The sequence below is a fragment of the Mastacembelus armatus genome, chromosome 17 (assembly GCF_900324485.2).
Source record: "Mastacembelus armatus chromosome 17, fMasArm1.2, whole genome shotgun sequence".
Taxonomy (NCBI): Eukaryota; Metazoa; Chordata; class Actinopteri; order Synbranchiformes; family Mastacembelidae; genus Mastacembelus; species Mastacembelus armatus.
In genome coordinates this window covers 17,322,446-17,347,168 of record NC_046649.1, presented here as the reverse complement: position 1 = coordinate 17,347,168, position 24,723 = coordinate 17,322,446, and the positions used below count along the sequence as shown (strand labels likewise).

General features: G+C 37.3%; 1 protein-coding gene across 1 annotated transcript; it reads right to left on the bottom strand.

The window, feature by feature from the left end:
* Positions 1-947: 947 nt before the first annotated feature.
* On the bottom strand, positions 948-20,945 carry atp6v1h (ATPase H+ transporting V1 subunit H). Its single transcript, XM_026313553.1, has 14 exons — positions 20,891-20,945; positions 19,818-19,967; positions 19,259-19,358; positions 18,150-18,239; positions 17,939-18,052; positions 16,834-16,938; positions 15,655-15,714; positions 14,408-14,505; positions 12,734-12,926; positions 9,718-9,896; positions 9,259-9,384; positions 8,122-8,223; positions 6,795-6,908; positions 948-1,300 (listed from the first exon to the last, which is right to left on the bottom strand). Exons 2-14 carry the CDS (start codon positions 19,919-19,921, stop codon positions 1,231-1,233), a joined length of 1,455 nt encoding a protein of 484 aa, XP_026169338.1. The 5' UTR covers positions 19,922-19,967; positions 20,891-20,945; the 3' UTR covers positions 948-1,230.
* Between the last annotated feature and the right edge of the window lie 3,778 nt (positions 20,946-24,723).

Sequence of the window (24,723 nt, the reverse complement as noted above, 5' to 3'; positions counted from 1 at the left end):
ACACACGCACATCCATTATGTTATCAACATGAAAAAACTCTTCATGTTTGTCAGTTTTGGATGAATATTCATTGTTTTACTGTCAATATCACAGGTGTACAATGCGTATTCTGTCAAAACAAGACTATAAGGTGATATCTGCTTTGCAGCAATTGGACCATAATGGCTAATTAGTCTCAGGATGTGAAACAAGCCTGGAGGGCATTGTATTCAGGACTGGATGACAGAGTTAGGACAAGCTACTGAATACTAAAGCTCTTTCAAGATATGTTTTAGGACTGAGGTCATATCTGGTGTTGTTGGACTGGACTCCAGTATATTCAGGATTTTCCACCATATATTTTACCATCACCAGTAAGTGAAGTTTATAAACTGAGTAGAAATAGATTTTATGGCAGAGCTGATTTTTGTTTAGATTATACAAGTTTAGCTAATATACTGACCACTATTTACGTCTTTTGTAAAAGTGAAAGAATGAATTACTGAGTTTACTCACACTTTCGCCTCCACATTTTGTTTCTGTGAAAGCCTATGGACTCCTCTTATGTTTAAAAAGGGAAATGGCAAAGCATGAAAAAATAAACAGCATTAACTTCACTTTTGCAGCCTTGAAATTATTATGCCTAAATTTGTTAACTGTAGTTTCACAAGCTTTTTTTGAGTCATATTACAAGAACAGTTTGAAGGATAAAGAGATTTTTTTTCTGAAGGTTACCTGCAATGTCAGCCTGAAGGCAGATGAGATCAAACGTGACCGGGAAAAAAAAACTATGTTCCTAAGCCTCTCTTGACATGTGCTGCTGTCGCTACTTAGGAGACAATCAAATATGTTGTGATAAGGAAACTCAATAATCTTATCAATCTCAGTAAATCTCCTTGTTCTTCAGCCCTCGTTATCCTCAGCAACGACCAAATCCTGGGCAGGAAATGCAGACATGACACAGGAACACCATAGATAAGCCTCTTTATTGGAATGCATACGATTTTTACAGGTAAGACTTAAATAACTTGCACAAAACTTACGCATCACTGCTGAAAGGGCACAACACAAAGCACAACAATCAACTCAAGAAACAGAGAGGGGTGTTGATGGAGGACGAAACCACACCGTTTGATTTTCTAGTCATTGCACAAAATCAACAGTTGATTGTTAAAATGGCAAAGACCATTGTACATATACACCACATTCATCCACACAGTAATGCACAATCTCACATGCACTGGAACAGTTTAGCTTCGAGCTGCCACAGCTGGTGCTTGCTGCTGATCACTGGACTGCAGTTGTCTTCCTAGGTACTCCCTGTGAAGGAAAGCAACAGATTACAATTTATAGTCCCAACATTCACAAAATGACCTTTAAGTTACAATATATAATATTTAGAGTGATTTATTATCAGAAATTGAATACAGCCCTCAGTTATATGCTGTCATTAGTGTGTAATCACCAGAAATGATCAATTGCATTACTTTAATCCTAGAATGGGCCTTTTAAATCTTCATAGCAAGCAGCCCAGAATGGGCAATGATTTTCTAGCAACTTACCCATGTCAACAAGACAAAGCACGCCTAGCTGTTTCTCCATTTCCAGTCCATATGCTAAGCTAAGCTCCTGCTGCCCAAGTTTAGCTTCATATTTACCATAAGACATCAAGTGCTGTCATCTCATCCAACTCTTTGCAAGAAATCCAATAAGTGCAATTCCAACTGGTGCAACTGGGTTTTCCACCATATTATAATATCAGGGTGAATTTTTAGTGAGTTTCTCATCTTCAAAATAATTGTCCTGGTTACTTTGACCCAGACAAGCATTGAAGCACAATATGCCATTATTTTTCAAAGGTCACACCTCTTCAGGATTTGTTCTTTCAGTAATATTTTCAGATGTTATCATGGCATTCAGCCTATTGCTGCAAGAAATATCAAATGGCTCTCCAAAACCTAAAAATGGAAGATGTTGGCAAATGGTGGTGGAAATGAAGAAAAACTGAACTCAGATGACTAAGGACTGACACACGTGAGGCATCAGGTACTTTTCTACCGATGAGCAAAAAAAAAATACAGGAGTGAAAAAAGGAAGCAAAATATCTGTGATTCATAGGAACTTTCTCTCCCCCCCTTAAAACACCACACATTGCTCCTCTCCAATTAAAGCATTTATGCCTGCACTATATTACTATATTATTATTACTCATCTTTTTGCTAACTCCTTTCACTATTTAGATGAAGTCAAGTATTTCCCTGAAATATGTGTTTCAGTGTACAAACGTCTGATCACCATACTGTTAAATAAAAACAGATTCAAGTTTTTATTTTCTGGTAGAAAACAAAACCGATCCCCTGAGAAAAAAGATCCTTTTATAGCAGCTCTAGGTTAATTTAAACACAGTATCAAACAAGTGGTTTTAAGCCTCTGATCTTTAGATCACGGTCCCCTTTTTCTGTCAAGTACTTACAGTGTTGTGGAAAATTTCAGCTTTTAACATCCTTCAACATCAGAAATCTCCACATGCAGTGATAACCTTTATCTGCTCTGCAAATAGAAGCTATATGTTGATTCAGAGTACTGCCAGAGTTAATAAAAGCAGATGGCAATAATTGGACACGTGAGCCAGAGTCAGGAAGTTAGTGTCCTGAAGTGAAGGTGCTTTGTGATGTACATATCTGCAGCTACTGTATAAAATGAATAGCTACACAACAAAAGTGAGTCCTGGAGGTGCATGCAGATTGGTATTAGTAACACTTCAGTCAGGTTAAAGAAAGGAAGTAACTAAGCATTTTACTGAATGAAAAATGTTCAAACTTTCAGTGCAGAATCATACCTACACACCAACAGTCTAGTTTCCAATACATCTAATATTTTTCTTCGTCATTTCAGAAGAAAACATTATTTTAAAAAAAGTGCAATTTTTATCTATCACATCACTGAAAGCAATACAACACATAGGAAGTGCAGTCTGTTAAAATGCAGCTCGCACAGTCCATTTTCTTGTTTTTGTCTGCAATAACATTAAATTATATCACATTCATCTGGCAGATGATTTGGTTCAAAGTGAAATACAAATACAAGCAAAGGTTCAGCCAATAACAATGAGTCCTATAACACATTGCAACCACTACATGGCAAAGTAAATCATGACCATTATATTGTTTACGTCTGGCAGCAGTTGGTGCCTTTTGATAAAAAAGAATCCACAATCAGTTACTGGCACATTCAAACCATTCTGGAGTAAACTCATGTCTTTATTTTTAGATGATTACACAACCACAAAAGCACACAGGTGCCAATATCAGTGCACACATAGCCTACAGTAGTTTGATTCCTTACATTTAAAAATCTCAAACAGATGTTTGTTTGCCACAGCCTCTGCCTGTGTGGATTTGATGACTGCAGACCAGAGCCTTCTGAAATCTGCATCCTGCGGATGTTTTTAATCACTTCTAATGTGGCAATTGTCACATTTGTTTGATGTTGTTACAGTGGTGGCCTTAATATTAAAACTGATTATTTCTCAGTGGGAATTTGGCTCCTGACCAAATGTTATATCCTTAATCAACTCTGCTGACATTCTCTGGATATTCAGCCTTTTCTTTCACATGAACTTAGTTTCTTTGGTATTTGTCTACTTAAGTGAGCATTAGATAGAATAAGATGAAACAACTGGACCAGCAAATTCATTAGGATTTAGGATTTCACAAAGTGAAAAGAACAGCTTTTTTATTGGACTAAGTAGATTAGATATTATTGCCTTAAAAAGACCTGAACAGTATTGCATTATAATTACATAGCTTTTTGTAATCAACATCGATCAACAGCAATCAATTGTACTGTCGGTTTTAGTAAAATGTGGACTGGAGAGAGGAATGAATTAAAGATCATTTGGTCACTTCAAATTCTTACCAAGGTCAACTTCCCACTCTCTTTTTTCCACTGCCTCCCTCTAGGTTTTTAAAAGGGTTCATATTCTTGCTCTTGGAAGGACATTTGGGGATTTTGCTGCCCCTAAAAGCCAGGCTAGTGTATGAAATGCAATCTAATAACATATCATAAAAACTACAGACTTCAGTAGAGAGGACTATGGTTCAGTCCAGACTCTGAGGCCAGCACAGCACAAGGGTAGAATGTCAATCAATAAGTTATGGGCTTAAACAGCAATCAATCAATATTGGGCTGGGTGACAAATACTACATTCATTCACAACTTATTCAAGATCTGGAATGACATTAAAGAAAATGACTTTTCAAAGAAGACCAAAGGGCACAAGGATAAATAACAGCAGTTTCTGAGTTCACACATTCATCTATGCCGTTGTCATGACAGCAACAGCCTTCAGTAAGTTGAATGAGAAGATCGTCTCATGGGAAAAAAACAAAGCAACCCACTCAAGGTGACAGTAGGTGTGGTGAGTAAATGAGACTGCTGCGAAACTTCTCCAAAAATACACAAATAAATAAATAAATAAATAGCACCAAGCTCAGTATTTTCCATTCTGCAGTAGCATTCACACATTTCTCTTTAAATGAAAGTGGTGGTGGTAGGCAGCATATAAATCAGTGTGTTGAAACAATCTCAAGCCTTAAATCTCCTTACTGGTCCTCTCAAAGTAAGCAAACTAGTGGAAAAGACTGAGAACTGATGAGAACAGCTGTGCTCAAATATGTTCTTCATTGCCTTTCAAACTGTCTATATTCTTTCAACACAGTAACAAATGAATTGCTGTGCTGCTGCAGCTTAAGTACAGCATGTGGTTAGCTGAGAAGTTCATTACAGGAGAAGGTGTGAGTGAGGAAGACTGTTCAGCAGCAGAAGGAAAAAAAAAGAATAGATGAATGTCTTCAGAAGGGATCTGGGTGCAAGGCTTTAAAAAAAAAATCTAGCTATGTGAGATGAAATATCTATTCTATATCTATATAAATATCTATTCCCATTCCCTTTCAAATTTGTCTTAAATATGAAGATGTGCTCAATTTTGTTTCCAACAGAATTTATGAAAGTTTAATCCCTTATTTTCTTTTAGTTTGTGGTGAGATCTTCGTATGCAACCCTCATGTTTGTCTCATCTTACCTACATACTTTTATTTTAGTATAATTTATTATCTTAATTTTAATTTATTGCCATTTTTAAATAACACTACTGTTCTTTATCATCTTTTCACCACAGAAAATGAACAATATAACATCCAATTTCTTGGTTTTAATCTATGTGCAAATACTACATACATTTTCTAAGTGGGTACCTAAATCACAAAGTATCTCTGGGTTTTAACAACCTTCTCAAAATGTATAAATCCTATAACTAAACTGACAAGATGTTCTTAAAGATGAAAAAAAGATCTGCTTTAAATCTCATAGGTACAGTATTCAGGTTGAGTGGGATATCTGTTAATGAGAATGTGTTTCTTTGTTTCCCTTGTTAGACAAATAAGACTAAAAACCCTTTGTGCTACAGTGAATAAATAAACTTCTGCCCACACTTCAGTGAACATACAGTTTACATGGAACATTAAGATCACTTAGATGGGAAAACAGCACTACACTGATATTAAACACAATACCTCCATCCAGAGTCACTCAGGGAGCCGAGTGTGTTTTAGATAGCAGCAGCAAAACAAATACATTTTCACTTGTTGCTTGTTGATTTTTAGTGTTTCCAAGCAATCCAGTACACAAAAATCACACACAAGAGATGATGTGTGAGTTGAGTGTTTGGATCAAGAGAAAACCAGGAGTGGTGCTTCGGCAAAATAGAGCATATATAGCGAGAGCTCTAAACATAGGGTTTTCAAGGCAGATACCAAGACCAAGGCAAGTATCCCAGTTGATATTTGAAGTTGAAGAAATGAACAACACACAGACACAGTTTCTAAATGACCACAAACACATCTTTAGCTTGTTGGATATTTGCATTGCTTCACGGACATTTCCAGTTACTCTAGTTATTTGCTGATTGTTACCCTGATACCAGTATGCCAGCCTTGAGTTGTTATGGGATGATAATTGTTGACTAATAAAAGATACGTGCAAGTTGATGCCCAAATCTATAAATCTGAAAACACTTTTGGTGTTTTGAAAATTTAAACATTTAAAAGTAAAAGAGAAAAATATTTTAAAAAGATCAATCAGAAAAAAATACTCAATTACTATTGTAGATAACAAATTAGCATCCATTCACTTACCTGCCATTTCACAAGTGCATAAGGGCACAATCTTTAAACTGTGGCCACACTGACAAAACAACTGAACAAGATAAACAATCATAAAAATATACCAGTAAGCAACAACAGCCTGCCTTCTACATTTTTCTGCATTTTTACATTTGGAAAATCATTAAATGCAGCTTCAAATACATTAACTTTTGAACACTAATGTAATAGACCTATATTTAAGTATTTCAGATCAACTTTAAAGGCCTTGCCATGGTCCACCCACAGGCGATTCCACTTATTTTGGCTGATTAGACCTTGTTACAATGAGCAGAGAATGCATTTAATTCACGTCACAGTGAATCTCCTGCTAGCTCTGTCACGCCATTATTATTCTTACCAGAACATCAAGCCCACAGACCTCACGCATTTCCCAGCATGTCACCACCCAACTTCAACCTAAACAGACCTCTAATCAGCAAAAAATAAATGACAATATGTGTGGGTGTAAAGACCCTTTAATCGTCAGTATTTAAATGTAGGGGATTGTTATTTCCATTTCAGAAAGTCTGGCTCCACTGAAAATTTAAGGGCTAGTTCCTGTGGGTGATGAGATGTTTATGAACAAAAAACATTAATAAATGTGTTCCTACCAGTTGTGGACCATGAGCTTCTGCACAGCCAAAAGGGCGTTGTAACGGACGAGCTGGTCCTCATGGTGCATATGATTCATCACCAGCTGTTTTCCACCCAGCTGCTCAATCACCCTGAAATGGAAGGAATGAAAAGGATTAATGGAAGGCAGCCTTTATCCACAAAGAAAAAAAAAAAGTACTATTTTCATTTTTGGGGTTATTCAGTGGTCCTGGTGAAATCCAGTCATTGGCATTTAAAAAAAGGAGTAATGGTTTGAAAAGGAAAAGAAACCTGTATAATGAATATGATACTATAGTAAGTTATATGACCAGAGAAAAGAAACGTAGGAAAAAATGCAGGAACTCTGCATTGGTATTGTTATGTATTGACACTGGGTAAACCAATTTTAGTGGGAATTAATTACCAGCTTAAGGCTAGAAATGGGGCACATCAACCCTGAAACTGTGACTACTGGATAACAGCATTGATTTAGGAGACAAGAAAATCCATTAGGAGAGTGCCAGTAACACAGTGTCCTTAGGGTAACCAAAGCTTAGGGTGGTTTAAACAATATATGGAGAGGATAAGGAGGTCTCCAGATAACAACGGGCAGCCTCAGAGGAATGGGGAAACATTGGTCAGTCATTGGTCAAAAGATTAATTCAGGTCTAGATCAAAAGACTCGAGTTTGCCTATTTGTTCGTTTCACATGATTTAATTTTCTGGTAGAAAATCTAATTATTGCTGATCAAATAGCTACAATATATAAAAAAAACAAAACAAAACAGCTAGCTGCACACTAAGGCTCAACACTAAACCAACCTAAAGGAATAGTTCCAGATTTTTCAAGTTTGTTGCGAATCACTATTGAGGTTGGTTTTTGTACATGAGAATAGGTCTTTGTCATTGTCACTTCTGTTCCCCATGCTGACCCTGAATGTTTCCACTTAGAACATCATTGTGCTGTAAAAATGAGGGAAATACTGCCCAACTTTCCTTCTGGGAAAAAACTCACCTTCTGAAAAGCTTCTGTTATCCAATCAAGCTATTGCGGGTCAGTACCTTCTTTGGTTGTGGTGTATTTAAGACACGCTGTACCTTTTTGTTCCCTGGGAATTACTTTCTTATCAACTGTTTCCGGGGAACAAAAAGGGACAAATCGTGCACCCTTACTGAAACAAGCTGTAGGGGAACTGCAAATATGAACTTAAAATCCCTATGTGTGTTTTGAGGAGTATTTCTAATAAAAAAAACAAAACAAAACAAAACAAGAAATCAAATGAAATGAAATTTGGTGCAGACAGTATATTCCATCTATTCATCTAAAAGGTAAAAATGTCTCACCTTTTGCCACGTGGATAGTGCCGCACGTACTCTCCGATGTCATGAGCTGCCACTGCTATAACTTGAGGATCATCAGACACCTCCAACAGCCTCGTCAAGATCCTGTTGAAGAAAGGCAGACAAAAGGAGATTCAAACAGTGACGTCTGTCTGCATCACGAGGTCCCATAATACCTTATTCACTCAGCTCAAATGTTTCTCAAATGTTTCTAGGCAAAGACTTTTCTGAGAAATGTTCATGTTCATAAAAAAATAGATCAACTGAGATAATTGTTTTCCCTAAAGAAGTGGTGCATGTAGAAACAAAGTTTCTCTCTCAGAAAGCCAAGGTTATCAGTTTATACAAAATGAAAGAAAAACCAAGGACATAAGGCATGCCCTGAAAAAAGTGAAACCTTGAGGTTCAACATTTGTCTGACGTTGAACCTCTAACTTTGGGTATGGTTAGGCAAAAGTAAAAAATAAAAAAGGAGAATAATTTAACCTGAGATGATGTCCGAGCTGATTACAGAGGGAGGACAGTAATTAGACAATGAGATGGGGAGATTGGGTAGATTTTTACTGAATACCAACAGGCCTAACAGTGTGTGACTGGAATACTAAAGAATGACATATTGGCCATACATATTGATGTTTTTATCTCTTGTGATCTCAGTCCTTAAATTGGACACACAGAAACACAAGGAAAAAAAAACAATGTTGAGAGTTTTTAAGTCTTGGAATAAGTCCTACCTTCTTGATAGTGTTCTGCTTTTCTGATAAAATGGCAAATGAAGACATGACACTGAAATTTATTAGAAATTTGAATGTAAATTTAGGAAAGAGTTTTGCTGTACTAGCACCTCTGTAAGGCCACAGTTGGATATATAGACAAGTGTTTAGAGCTGAAAGCTAATACCAGCATGCTAACATGTTCCCCATCTTAATTTAAAGCATAAGCATGCTAATATTAGCCTGAAGGCAAAGCACATCTGAGACTGATTGAAATGTCATCACAACACAACAAAGAAAACAATTTTGACCCAATGCTGACTAAAAACGTAAACTGACTGTGACTGAATGTCAAGGTAAGAAAAAAAAAAGTTTTCAGTGGCCATGGTGAAAATAAAATGTCTAACTACAGTATGTTTCTTCTTACTTGAGGAGCTCATAGTTCTTCTCATTCAGGCGGACAGCATTCTCACGCCAGAACTTCTCAGACTTGTGCACAGGACTCCATTCAAGACGGCCCGATTTGAGTTCAGAACTGTACTCATCAAATGAGCTGTAAAAAAAATTGTGAAATGAAAAGGTTCTTTCTACAAAATAAAGAGGACACTGCAAGTACCAGCTATTTGTCCATCTCAAACCATCTGATGGGCACAGCATATAGTCAAGTTAAAAACATCTCAAGTACAGAGAAAATCTAGATCAATCACACATATCTGTGATCAATGCACCAGTCAAAGTTATCAGAAATATGTCTTCAGGGCACAGCACCATAATTTCTCATTCTTTGAAATAGTGCTTCAGGAATTAATTTTTATAAAATATATGTGCTCTTTAGCAGAACTGCTTAGGACAATAAAACTGTTCATGTTTTTCCAGGAATGAATACCTGAGGTCCTGCACACTCTCTCCCAGCCTTTCCAGCAGGAACTTGATGTCCTCAGTAATGTCCTCATCATCGTACTTCTGCTGCTCGAGATTCTCAAGCTGCTTCAGCACCTTGCACTGAATCATGGCCAAAGCGTACTCCTGACGAGTCTCTCGCTCTGCAGACTTCTCCAGAAGATTCTGTCAAAGAGAACAACTGTGTGAAGGACAGATGCTTTATATTAATTACTTCACTGTGTGTGCAACTCATTTGAGAAATGAGAATAATGTGAAAGAACATATCATTTATAACACCAAAACAACTTTTACAGCTGTTTACAACATGTGTAAAGGAAGGATTTGTTTTTTATTATTGTAAATTATAAATCTTGGTGTGGGTTTGGACTCTCGCCCTGACAATCCAAAAAAATATGAAACCATGAGTGAAATTTTCAGGCAATTTATACTCTAACAGCGAATTAATCAAAAGCAATATATGAGAATGGTCTGCATCAAAATACGAAACAATCAAATATTTTGTGATAGAGAGCTTCATTCATTTCACCATCTCCTAAAGTCATGAACTTCCTCCAAGGCAGATGTTCCATTTCATTAAAGCCTACACCTCTTAAACAAGGACGCACTCTCAGGTGCTGTGAGTGTGGTGTGAAGGGGATGAATGCAGAGCTGCACTGCATCAAGAACACAATGTTCAGATCTTGTATAAGCTGTTTTTGAAGCAAGATCTCTAGATAGAGCTTCAAAAACTCTGTGCCAGCCTATAATTGACAGAAAATTCTGGTGGCTAAAATTTAGAGGGCATTAAAGGAAAAATGGCTTCTGTAGCAGGACTGAGCCAGAGGAAACACACTCCCTACTCTTTCTAAGTCAACACTGCAGCTAGATACAAATATCTGATTTTTTTTTTCTAACAAGAAACTGGGATGTGTTTACAACACTAGTTACAAACAGAGCAAATTGGACATGTCACAAAAAAATGTTTAACTACTAGTTGCCATTGAAACCTTAAGCCTAAAAGATTAAAATTTGATGATTTCTGGAGACTAATGGAACATGAAATAATTTTGCAAAAATAGAATTTCTGCTACAAGTATTATTAATTTCTACTTGGAGAAAACAATTCTCTATTTGTTAGTGAGTGACAGACAGTGTTTTTATGTCTCCCCTTACTGCACATCAAACACACACTGTAAGTTAAGTTAAATTACATTAGGGAACACACTTTTAATGTCAAGACATTTCCAGGGTCTTCTCTGACTGCCCACCATTGCTTTTAATCTGGCCAAATAAAAATCAAGCTCCTTTCTTTTATGGGTGCATTCACAAATACTTAATGTGACAGCTCTGCCTGCAGGAGAGGGGGTGATAACAGCTTTGGGAAGGAATTCAAAAGGGAACACATATATAGAGGCAAATGTTATACAACATATTTTCTAAAATTTAGTCTCAAATGAGTTTTTTCAGCAAAATATATGCTAGAAAATAAAGATCACAAATCACAAAATTATTCAAGTTTGAATGACTGAAAGGAAAAGTACAAGAAGCCATAAATGTCTCCCTTAAAGTTGGCTTTGAATATCACCTAACCTTACTCCACTGGTGTATGATCTCATGTTTCAATCATGCAATCAATGACATTTACTACACCATTGTGCTCAGGGTAAGGTTACGGAGTCTGTGCGAATTTGCCGGGTTGGACAAAAAAACAGAATATCAGTGAAGCTTTTGATTGATTCCATATTCAAAAAAAATCCATATTTCTTCTAGGCAACAATTAGGTGACTGAGGATATTTTGGGGATTTAACATAATGTGTGCTCGGGTGGCCAGATAACACAAGATGTTAACTAGACAAATGGATTGTGCAGTAGCAGAGGGTATTATAGAACCTTCTGTAAGTATAACATATATTAATTGAAAGAGCAGTGTTTATGTACATAAAATGCGTATTTATTTGGGACTAAGCAGTAATTTCTACACTCTTCCAAACACAATACACAGAAGACTTGCCAGAAACCTATAAGTCATTACATTGTTTTCAAAGCATTTCCCAGATGTTCCAGACTTCTGTTGGTGCCCTGTTAGACTCCCTAACTTCCCCTAGTTAAACAGCACCTCAGCAATGGGAGATAAATAGGATCATTAATTTAATTTTGTTAGGGCACAGTATGGGGAATTCATTATCTGGCACAAACACAAAACAACAAAGCAACTTTAGAACGCAGCTCTTAGGACAACATTAAATATTCAACAGATCTTTTGAGCAAGCACAACAAGGAGCTGAAAAGGCAGTGTAATCACAAAAGGTATTTATCTTTTATGGTCCTAGTTTTATAGGCTGCCTCATCTGTTGTTTAAGAGTTGTCATTTCAGTTTGCACTTGTTGTGGTAACGTATAGAGCCTAATTAATGTAAATGTTCAGAGTGCAGTGCAAAATTCTAATGAGTTTAGAAGTGCTGGCACTAAATTAGGACATGCAAACTTTTGCAAGCAGTTTTTAAAATATAAGATAACTCTATGCTATGATCCCAAACTTTATCAAATCACAGCACCCATTCATAGTGAGTACCTTTACATGGCACTCTTTCCTGTGCCCTTAATTACACTAGTATGAGATTCGACAAACCACTCTGCATAGAAAAAATTACATACTGTAGCTTTAATTTCTGTGTGACTAGGGGTTGCTCATTGTTTCTCTAGCATTGGGATTTCTATGGGGTCAGGTTGCTTTCCTAATACCCCACCCTCCTCCTTTTTCATCCAGGCTTAGGACCAGCAATTGTGGAGGCATGGAAAAGTTCTGAGTTGAATGGGTATAAAGTATAATTGATGTCACTTTTATTTGTTATGTGGTATAAAGGTTACTAGCAATTTAAAATAAAAATAAGAAAGGAAATAAACCTTTCAGCCCACCTTGGGAACTGCTGTTTTAAACAATATGTGGCAATAAGTGTGGTCAAAATATTTTTAGTGAAAATTCAGAGACACACGTAATGAGTGAGGAATTTTCCACATACCCTGAAGGCAGCAAGAATAATTCGAGTGACCTTCTCCTTGACAGACTCCTGGAGGATGTCGGACAGGGCTGGTACTATGTTGTAGCGTCTCAGCTGCTCACAGAGCTGAGGACTGAAGGCCAGAAGCCAAATACAGAAGATCATCTGATACTGGAGCTGGAAGCCACACTTGTTGCTCAGCACTGCTGTGATGCTTAAACAGAAAAAAATAATATAAATAACAGAAACCCAGAATGTAAAAAGCAAAGTGCTGGGAAGAGGGCCTGCATCTATATCTACTACCTGCTTGCTAATAGAGGAGCTTTCACAACTGTGTGCCCACATGCTGCTAATCCATTATCTCTGATGATGGCTGAGAATGAAATCTTTAGATAATGGTAGAGTTGTTCAAAATACAGAACATAGAACTAATGACTGGCTAGAGAGCGAGTCATACCCTTTCAGAAATAGCTGCAAGAGATGTAAATCTCATAGATGTTCAATAATGATCTGACCCAAATGAAGCAAGAGAAAGGAAGGGGACAAGGTCAAAGACTGTTTTGACCATTATTATTTTTACCACAAACCATTCTGACTACCAAGATCAGGAATTGGGTGGGATAGATTTTAGTCTTGTATATGATTTTTCTTCCCCCCCCCTCAGTGTCTCACACTGCTTCATCTAAAGTAAATTTTCAACATTGAAATGTATTGCCCAGATATACACAGCATGACTATAATCAATTATGTCAATTTTGTTTATTGATCATCAGATAGGAAAAAAAATAACTATGTTTCACATCCACTGGGGTATTTTCTAAATGAATTGTTAGGTCAATTTGATGGTTGATTTTTCTAGCAGTGGCAAAATATTTCCAAGTATACCAAGAATATGTAACATACAGAAACATCTTCATGAAGGTGGCACAAACAGGTGAAAGGTGTATTTTCTTCTATCAGCTTTCGGCTTTTTAAAACGACAGCAGCGACAGATTCAACACAGTGGTTCTCTTCTTACTGGCTTCTTTTTCGCTCTCTGGATGGTTTTAGTGACAAGTGACACTGAAACTATGTACTTGAGTACTTTAATGTGTTTTTGAAAGACTGCTTATACTTCTATTCCACTAAATGTCAAATGCTAAAGTTGCACTTTTTACTACTACTGTACAGTACTACTATACATGCACTATAATTAAGCATGACTTGAAATTTTTAATTGTATTCTTCAGTATACTAATACAACAACAGTGACAGGTATATATCTATCTATATCTATATCTATCTATCTATCTATCTACCTACCTATCTATCTATCTATATATATATATATATATATATATGTATATCTGTACCTTGTACGGTATTTACTAGTCATGATGCTTTTACATCAGTAAAAGACCTGAATACTATTTCTACTACCAAACTTTACCTGTGGCCCTGATGTTATATAAATGATGTGTGAAGTGTCCTATATAAGCATCATTCATTTGTGCTCATATTTATGAATTTTTCAGCCTAACACATTGTAAATACCATTCTTATTTGACACAAGCATGAATAAGGATACAACTCAGATCAAACAATTGTCATCATTGACCTGTTTGAACAACAATTTAGGATGTTTTTATGTTTTTGTTTTTTTTTCAGTCTGCAAGGGTAAAGTAACCATGTTTATATATAGGAGTCTTTACTTACCAGTTGACTCCATCTGCCTCCACCCAGGCAAATCTATATTCATTGACCCTCAGCATCAGCTGAAGGCAGCCAGCCACACACTGGACATATTGAGAGCTCTGCAAAGGACAGAGGCAAACATTTACCCAAACAGAAGCATGGCACTCAGCTGTGTAATCAGGAAAACAAACAAAATGTTAGAAGGTCAAGAATAATTAGTGCAATTCAGGAAAATGGAGTAGTTTACAAGCAGAGACAGCACAGAGAAAAAGACCATTCCAAAACTAGCATTACAGTCACCTATCAAACCTGAGGCATTGCACATGCAGTCTAGCGCGCACGCACGCACGCACGCACGCACGCACGCACGCACACACGCCACGCACACGCACGCACGCACGCACGCACGCACGCACACACACACGCACGCACGCACACACACACACACACACACACACACACACACACACACACACACACACACACACACACACACACACACACACACACACACACACACACACACACACACACACACACACACACACACACACACAGAAAATAGTTCAATACAGGGCAGTAGCAGAGAAAAGTGTCCCATTACACCTGAGCAGAATGATGTAAATTCAGATTAGGGAGAAGGAAGCTGAGAGGAAAAATTGATTGCATTAATCTGTTAAGAAGTCAATCAAAAGCAAAGATGTCCAGCAACAGCCAGCAGTGAAGACAGAAGAGTGGAAGAGTAGAGATTACCTGGCTGAAAATGCAAAGGAAAAGATGATGATCAGTAATTAGACAGCTCTCGTCTCTATATATTTCTGAGCACACTTCTCAAAATAATACTATTATGCCTAAGAAAATATAAGATAATAAATGGTATGATGTTGCTGCTGTGCAGATGCTATTCCTATTTTCTCTAGTTATCCTAATGTAGAAGAAAAGCTTTGTTTGTCATGCATTTTCAGAATTAAGGAGAAGTGGCTTATGTCATGCAATTTTGTCTGGTTTTAACCAATCAGTGATAGCAAACACCATGCTGCCCAAACGACAAATCCACCTAAAATTGCTCTAACAGACTCAGGTCTCCAACAGTCTCGAAGTATTAATGAAATATTGGAGTGCAAGAGCAAAATGGGAGAGTAAAAGAGGGGAAAGAAAAGATGTGAATATCCAGTGACAGCTGACAGACGCCAGCTTGCAAAAAATCCTGCCTTTTTTCTTTTTCAGAAGTGCCAGGGTGACTAAAGATGCACTGCACTCATACTCACTTCACTGGGGGAAATAGTTCCTGCTCCTGAGCCTGTTTCTGGACCTGTACCATATAGATTCTAATGAGAGATAAACAAAAAAAACATGTGCTAAATTGTTCACGGCCCAATTTACAATGAGTTCCAGTGGCAAAGGACCACAGAGTTCAGTATGTGCTGACCACAAATGCATTTAGTAGACGCTCACTGATCATTTGGCTGTTACGGAGAAAAACAGATATCAAATGCAATCTCAAGAAAGAGTTAATAGTTTAAGAACATACTGCAAATTTACAACGTTTAAGACAAAGAGAGAGTAGCAAAATCGAGTAAAGCCTTACTCAAATCTGGCTATATCTGATTTGAAGACAACCCCAGAATATTTCCAAATACTTTAGAAAAACTAATGTATAATATTGAAGCACAAAAGAAACTAGGAATCAGCAGCCCTCTGTTTTATCAGCCCACTCTTTGGTACAAGCATCTGACAAGCCAAAACCAGAACCTACAGTGCAGCTTTCATCGACCCATCTCAAGGTCTGAAAGGCCTGCTCAAACTCAGGTTAAATAAATAATAATTCAGACAAGGATTTTACCGTAAGCCAAAACAACAGAAAACAACGGACTTTAATTAGGGCAAAATAAACAGAGCAAATTTAGATATAACTGTGGTTGATTAGATAATTAGACTTTTTGGATAAAAGGAAACAAATTAAACTCCAAGAAGAATCCAGTGTTTATAGAAGCTAGTGCCCCATTATCTAAGAAATTAAAAACCCTTCACATTATCATAAAAAAAAAAAACAAACAAAAAAAAAAACCAAAAGTTAATTTATTTAAAAAATGCAACTATACAGTCCAATAATACACAAAATTTGATTTGCACATGCATACTGCCAATGGTTCACTCCCAGAAAATAGGACCTTTCATAACCACTACAACAAAGTTTCAGTTGTCAAATAAGTATAAACTTCAGCTTTGTTTATGAATGACTACACTTCTAATACTAATTACTCTGCCTTGCAGTAGCCTGTTAGTCACACCCAAGTAAATAAAAGCACTTGGGCACATTAAATGACAAAACAGATTAGACTGCAGATGTAGTTCTAAACATTCTATACACTTTGACCTTCTTATTTAAATCGAAATTACTTAGAAATCTTTACACATATTTTGCATCAAAATTCTCATTGATATACCTGTGAACTGAGCTGGCTTTTGATCCAGTTGAAGTAGTAGTTGAGATCACTTCCCTCCATCAGATCACGGCCCCAGGCAGCCAGCTTAGCAATGATCCTCGCCGCCTAACAGACAAAGGATATTTCATATATTCATATTGTTGTGCATGTTGTTTCCCACAGTAAAAATTACAGCAATGCCATCATTCCACTGCTCTTTTTGAGGAACACCACAGTAATAGTATTAATAAGCTTAATAGTTTTCCTGTTTTAGCTGACTGTATGATCAGGTTGTCTTTGATGCAATATAAATTCCAGGGGAAAAAAAGGCTGGGGACACAGAAATGGCAATTTACAATAACCCAAACAAAATACTGACTATATAAAAAAAAACATCATCTACAGTGCTATTCTAAGTGCAAAACTGACTGAGGCCACATCAACTATGTCATAAACAACAGCTTGTTCAGTGCCCCCTCTGATGAGACTGGAACAAATTCAGCTCTCCAATTTCCTCCTTGCCAGGAGACAACGTGTAGAAATATGGAGGCTGTAAATTAAAAGCACTAGTCAGCACGACAGTTCAACTGAGTTAAAATGCTGTGTCACAGACTTGGGGTCACGTTATGCCCTCCTGCTGCATGCCATCTGGCTCTGACTCTTAATTAAGCTGTCTGCACCCTATCACAGGACTCGTATTTGTCGTCGGGTGGTCATCCTTTATTTGAAAAAGAGTGGCAGGAAGAAATCATTACATTAATTGCTTGCTTTTGAGGAAAGGGGGGAAGGTTGCTTTGTGAGGAATTATTGATACCTTACTATGATTAGAGACAGAGTCACATTTGTAAAAAATTCATGGCTATGAAAAATTAAATGGTCTTTTTCTGTGAAAATAAGATCAGTGCACAATGATTGTGGTTAATTAGCTACTTAAGAAAAAAAAAAAAAGCACACACACTACTGTACTGCTGAATTCCCTGGTTCCCCTGCATAGCTCACATAGCCCACTCTGCACATATGTTGACCTTTTTTAATCAATAGACTGACAATGTCCCTCATGACAGACATTAAGTAGTTAAAATCCCACATTTGGATTTGTCTATACACTGAAAAAAACTTAACTCACCATGTGGACAGTAAAAAGGTCCTGGCGATTTAGCATGGGAAGGAAGTAGGACCAGGCAGTGTTCTTCGTCTTTTTGGCAAAGTCAAAGAAGATGTTGACTCTCTGATGGTTTTCCTGGGTGATGGTTCAAATTAAATTTTGGATGAGATTTTGAATTGAAAACTTAACATACATATTAAATTTTCTTAAGACAGTGAGACTGCCTGTTTACCTGAAGAGTGTCATCAATCAGAGTCAGGATGTACTGAACTGTCTGCTCCTTGGAGATATGGGCCATCAGGTTCAGAAAGGTCTTAGCACACTGCACAAAGACAAAAGAGAATCACAGGATCTCATACAAAAACATCACCCATGCCTCTTTTAACAAACTTGGGGACCAACACAGGTCAGCAAAATAGTGTGCCTTAAGTACAGTTTTCCAAGAATCAATTTGAGAGTGACCAATGATTTGCAAGCTCTCGGCATGGACGGTGACCTTTTTGAATGTTTGCATATTGTCCACAACAGTTAATGTGTACAGACTCGCACCAACTGTGCTCTCTTCCGTGCGGGAGCTGCCGTCGATCTTCAACATTGCTGACTAAACTATAAGCACAGAGGAAGGCTGCCACTGGAGAAGATAGAAGGAAAACCTGTAGAGTGTCTATATGTCACTGACACTGTGTATAGTTTCCATTTGCTGTCTTGTTCTTCCAGTTTATTTAAATATGGCAGTTGCTTGGTTTCTGGAAGGAGGCAAAAAATGAGTCAGCAGGGAGCTGCACACAGTTAACATGGTGGCAGACCACGACAAATCAATTTTCAACGGGTGCGAGTGCAGGTCCACAACATGGGTGCGCGTGTTTGTTTATGGAGCCTGTTCCATGAAGCATACAATAGGCCTAAGGTGATTTAACACCAACTGTCACACAACTAGGTGGAAGAAAAAAAATATATACGAGAAAGTCCACCATAAAAAACAATAAGGCAACACCTTAAACAGTAGATTCTTTGGAATTCAACTGATGTAGAATTATAATCGTTGTTATAAAAGTAACAAATGTTCTTGTCTGTCCCACTGCATCTAGGCTTAAATGTTGGGATCTGGATGTATGGAGTGAAAATAACATTAAGAATGAGGAAGTGTATGTTTTTAATTCTTATTATTGATGTATAAAGTTCCTGTTTTCATTTAACTGATTATTTGGTTTAGAAAACTGAGAATTAAAAATCAGGCAAAAAAAAAACAAAAACTGTGAAGACATCTAAAGGACAGCTGTCACAGGATTTGATAAATCCATTAGCTTAACACTTTTTAAAACATGTAAAGGACTCCTATACCTGATGTCCTTCATTGGTCAGAATGACCTGTTTCTCTTCAGAGGTAGCAACCTCAAACTTCTTGATGAACTCACAGTCTTCTGCCGAGATCATCTGACTCCTAGAAGAAAATTGACTTGTTACTAGCATCCCAGTTCTAACTGCAAGGGCAGTTTGCACAGTAATGCCACTTAATTTGAAAATACCACATCCACTTAAGACAAAACACATCTGGGACTGTAAAATGAAGATAGACAGATATAGTAAAAACATTTCTTTAGAAATGATCACTTCAGTCAGATCTGCTACATTGTAACATACAGTCTCAAAGAGGAAGTATCACTCCAGACAGTGAATCACAGCACAGGAACCAGAAGTACATTTAGACCAGCATACTACACTCTATAATATAAATGTGACAGGCAAAATCTTACAACTTCCTTACAATATGCTGCAGTCCAGTACAACACTACTACTCTCAGAGTTTCTGACAGTGTCAAAATATTGATATTGGTCAGGTGTAAAGTATGAAGTGTCCAGTGAGTGGATATTAACATACACTACTGTATTTTGTACTTACTGCAAGTAGGACTGCCAGTTGACCAGGTTGGCCCTCACCTCTGCTGCCTTGGCAGCAATGATGTTGGTGGGGACCGCAGCATCCACAGCCCCGCGGATATCCATCCTGTGATTTACCCACTACAGTTTATGTCAGGATAAAAACCCAGCACTGCAAGGATGGAAACACCAGCATTAACATTGGCATAGTTAGAGCCAGGGGCGATTTGAGACGCTCATCTCACTACCCCTAAAAATTATAACAATAATTAATCATTAGACTTATTAACTAGTGTCAGATTTTGCAAACTTGTTTTAAAATCTACCACGTACATAAAAGCAATGTAGAAGACGAAGGTAGCAGTGGATTTAATAGTGGAGATTAAACCACATTTAAATTGAAAAGCAAAAACAGATGCTGCCTGTTCTGACTGTGAACTTTGGGTCATTATTACTGTGACTGATTTTTATTTTATTATTTCAGTGCAAGTGGACATGAAATACCAATAACGTGTTGTATTATAGAACGCTGCAATTATTCATCATGAACAAATGAAAGAAAACTGTATGTTTACAATAGACATGAGACATAACTGTGCTCCACACGGCAAATTAACAAACCACTGCTAAGTTGCTTTTTTATGACGGAATAGCACATATTGGCTAAACAGAACAAGCCTGCAGGCTAACGAACAGCTGAACCGATAACTGTTAGCAGGTCATGCTAATAACGCGCTAACGTTAGCTTATCCCAATGTCACGACATGTCACGATAGGTCTTACTGAGAAGAAAAATAAAGCAACACAGTGCATACATTAAACTGTATTAAGGTTATAGACACAAATAACACACATATATAAAACCGTTAAAATATTTAAATACAAGGTAACACCGTTAGCTACGTGCCTGCTAGCAAAACAGGGAGAGGACGCTAACCTAAGCTAGCTGTGCTAAGACATCTTCTCATCTCTTCTGTCACCATGTGAAAATAATCACCACCCAGGCAACAACACTTAGTCCACCTGGACTCAACAAATACGTGTCTGACAAATTATAACCCATTTTATAAGGAGTAACGGAGGAGAATTGCTCACCTTGCTACTGTCCTGTGCAGCTGACAGGCTACAACACTGTCATGTGACAGTCAGTCACATGCTCTGCTCATGTGACCTCGGCAGAGGTTAAACAGCTCAGAATAATGTAAATGTGAACTAAAATTATAGAAATATGATGCCAGTGGTGTAATGTGACGTAATAGTAACATAGCAGTCACACTCATTTATCCAGCCACTATTATTGTACTTTCACACCACTACATTTATTAAATCCGTTTTAACTCATTACAGACTAGATTATTTAATAAATCAAACACATATTTTGAGAAAATCCATTTTCATATTTCAGATGCCTGTATGTTTTTGTTTGTTCCAACAAAAAGACTCAGGTTTATCAGGTGACCCTGTGGAGGAGACAAACCCCCAGGGAACAAATCACTAGCCCAGATTAGCTGACTATATCAAAAGTAGCTCCATTTCACACAGCTACAACCGTAAAATACTACATACATATTAATGCATCAGCACAAAAAATCCAGTAACATAACATACAATATTATAGTACAAGAATATGAGAATTTTCAGTAATTTAATAGCTGTGGTCCAAACATCAAATAAGTAAATGTGGGAGCTGCTAGAATGAATTTTGAACCTGACACAGCCAAAGATATTGCCTATGCCCCTACTGCCAAAGCACCGACAGGGCTGCAAATGGCCACTAAAAACTAGACAACTCTTGGAAAGAGAAGCAGGAGGGCAGACACAATTCATAGTGTGATTTCCTGTCTTTCAGTGATATTTCTGACTTCCTGATGGGCCAGAAAATGAGAATACTCCACTTGTGACTCTAGCCAATCAATTACAATCAGCTGTGTTACCAGCTGATCTACTTTAACTTTGTGCAGCACTAAAGTCAGTTGATTGCTCACGGTGAAGAGCTTTAATCTGTTTTTTTTCCCTGGCGAGTCTGTAATGAGAGAAGCAACCATACATGTACAACATGTTAGAAGCTCGTCAACAAGACAGTTGTTTTGCCAGGAGTAAAATATATGCCCGTGTTAAACTACAGCGTGTACATATGTTTACAGTCAATTTAGTAGTGTCCTTTCATCTGTTGTGTTACATGAGAATTCATCAGGGAGAATTTACTATTACACATGAATCCATGTCTGTCACTAGTCTTTCTCCCCATCCATCTCACTCAGACACTAAGACCTGCTGGCCTAATCTGGCCTAAGCTGTTGAGATGCAGTAAAGCACAGAGGAGTCAGGATTTCATCCAGTGGGAACACTGTCCTAATCCCCTTCTGCCCTCTCCATTGTAAACAGTCTTGTCTTTCATCAGGGTCACTGATGAGTTTGTTTGCTCCCTTCTTTCTCTCGCCCTATCACAATGTGCTACAGAAGAGACGCCGGGAAAACATAGAGGAAAGGAGCGAGGGTTCTGTGGATTTCTTAAGACCTCAAACAGACTTGATCCACATGTGGTGAGTTAGGCCTCATGGTTGGAGCATGCCATGTGCTAGATCGGTGAGGCAGTGGGAGATCAGGCCCACATCTGCTCTGCGGGGGATCAGGCGCACCAGGGCCCTGATGTGGCAGTGGACCCGGGGACTGGCCCGGGCCTGCCGGCATGGTGTCGGGTGCTCAGTGAACTATAATGACTCAGAACAAGAGGAACAGGAGATGGTGTGCCTTGAGGTATGAACCTGTTATAGTTTAACATTAAACATTATCATTGTTGAAAATAGCAACAATAGCATAAACCTGTCACTGATTTTAATTTGGAGCCCATTTTAATAAAGCAGATACAATCAAAAGTCATCAACCAGTGCATCTGCAGATAGCAGTTTATTTTGTTTTGCTCAGAGCACATATGTTTTTCTGAAACGTTTTGTCGTTGAACATTGAAACATCTTTGACAACCCAACGAACCCACTGAGGTTAGCTAGGTTAGTAGCAATATAGAGTAGTTCCAGAAGTCATGTTTTCACAAGCGGTAAATTTAGCATCAACTTAATGTTACTGCAACCAGATTGCTCTTGTTCGAAAGTCAGCAGCCGTTTTTGCCAAAAACTATTTAGGGAAGTGCTTCCTGTCTGAAGAAGGCTTAAGAAGATTAAAAGAAGATGGTGTTTCTTGAAATAGTGTGATAGCAGTCATTAGAAATCTAAACAAAGTTGTGCAGTAAGTCCCGCAAACAGTCAGTATTACACAAATATCAAAATGCAATATCTAAAGGGAGAAAAAAGGTGTTCTGAGTACACTGAGTTGTTTCCAAAAATAATTGGAATTTACTTGCAGCTTGGCAGCTGAATGAGTCTTGGTAAATGGATAAATAATGATTTCCGTTTGGCTCTCTGTAGGAAGGAGAACTATGTTACTATTCACAGAGTGGAAGGGATTGTAAGAGACACATGAGGACACAGGTGCTCCAGGATGACATAGCAGTCAGTTCAGGTCATTAACATATACATTATACAAAGTTGCTGCTTGGCTGAATACTTTATATCAGAGCTGAACTAGAGCTTGTTGACTTCTAATCAAATTGGAATTACCACTACTTTCATATTTCATATTTCTTATGAAAGTTGTACTGCTTTAACCTACATAAAACCTGATGAAAAATATGTTATATAAAAACATGTTATATAAAAACATACATTTGTAGGCATCAATGTCAGATAAATAAAATTAATCTTCCGTAAAAGGCCCTGCAACCCAGTCAATGTGATTTCACTTATTCTGTCTAATTAGACCTCTGGTTATACTACATTCAAATGTATTATTTAAATGATAATTATGATCAGTCAAGTGGGAGAAACTGTTCTCATGAGCCTTTACGTCTTGTAATTCTAATTTACAAGGAATGGGGAATTCCTGACACCAATGGTACATCCCACTTAATCAAAAGAACTAATGACATCTCAACAAACTGTTAGAAAAATGACTGCAAATGCACCGCTGATGGCCTTCAAAGTAAATTAATGCAGTATTAATTTTGGTTGAAACCGTGTTGGTTGTTACATAAGGTCATCAAACAGTGCAACTTTATAAAAATGTGTTTAATTAATTTTCTTTGTTGGCAGAAAGCCTTTAATTTGAAAGCTGATACTATACAGAGCCAAAAATAATATTATTTTACTGAACTGTTTTACTACATATTTTGCTGTTTTGATTGATGTTTGAGATTTATTCACAGCCATTATCAGACATGAAATGTGAATGCTTATACACTTAGCTTAGACTTTGACCAATTTATCCATCTATTACACCAGGAATTCGTGTATCTGTATTTAATATTTGCAAAGGTTTATGACATTTAGACAATGTAGAGTATTAAGAACAGTTATCTGTGCAATAAATGCCACACATTCACAAGTACCAAATTGAATGTGTAATGATGGAATATTTGCATTAATTATACATTCAGACATAATTAAAGAAATGATAACTATCCTGATATAGAGCATGTCTCATAACCTCATCTTCATGCCCTGGAACATTTTAAGATAAATATGCCCAAGAAATTATTCTTCAGTGCTTCTGGAGAAGGTTAAAGATAAGAGATCATGGGTAACTTAATATAATACAGCCTTTACTTATGTGCTCACCCCTGGAGTATGCATCTATTGGTTCCAGAAATAGAGATGGCATTTTGGTCTCAGCTATTTGCGCTGTTGTAAAACCATCAAATATTCATTGATAGATAGTTGATGTCATCATATGACTGCAAACTTAATCGCTATTAATGGGACAATAAAGAAATAAATATAACTTCAAAATAAAATGACAACCATAGCAATCACTTTCCAACATTTAAAAAAGGCAAATAGACTCTCAGAAATGTACAAAAATTTTTTCAGGTTCTG

Coding starts and splice junctions, on each gene's coding strand:
- atp6v1h (XM_026313553.1), bottom strand. CDS start 19,921: ATGGATATCCGCGGGGCTGTGGATGCTGCGGTCCCCACCAACATCATT. Junction 18,240..19,258: donor TGACCAATGAAGGACATCAG/GTATAGGAGTCC, acceptor GTCTTTGTGCAG/TGTGCTAAGACCTTTCTGAA. Junction 9,385..9,717: donor GAGAGTGTGCAGGACCTCAG/GTATTCATTCCT, acceptor TTTTTTTTACAG/CTCATTTGATGAGTACAGTT.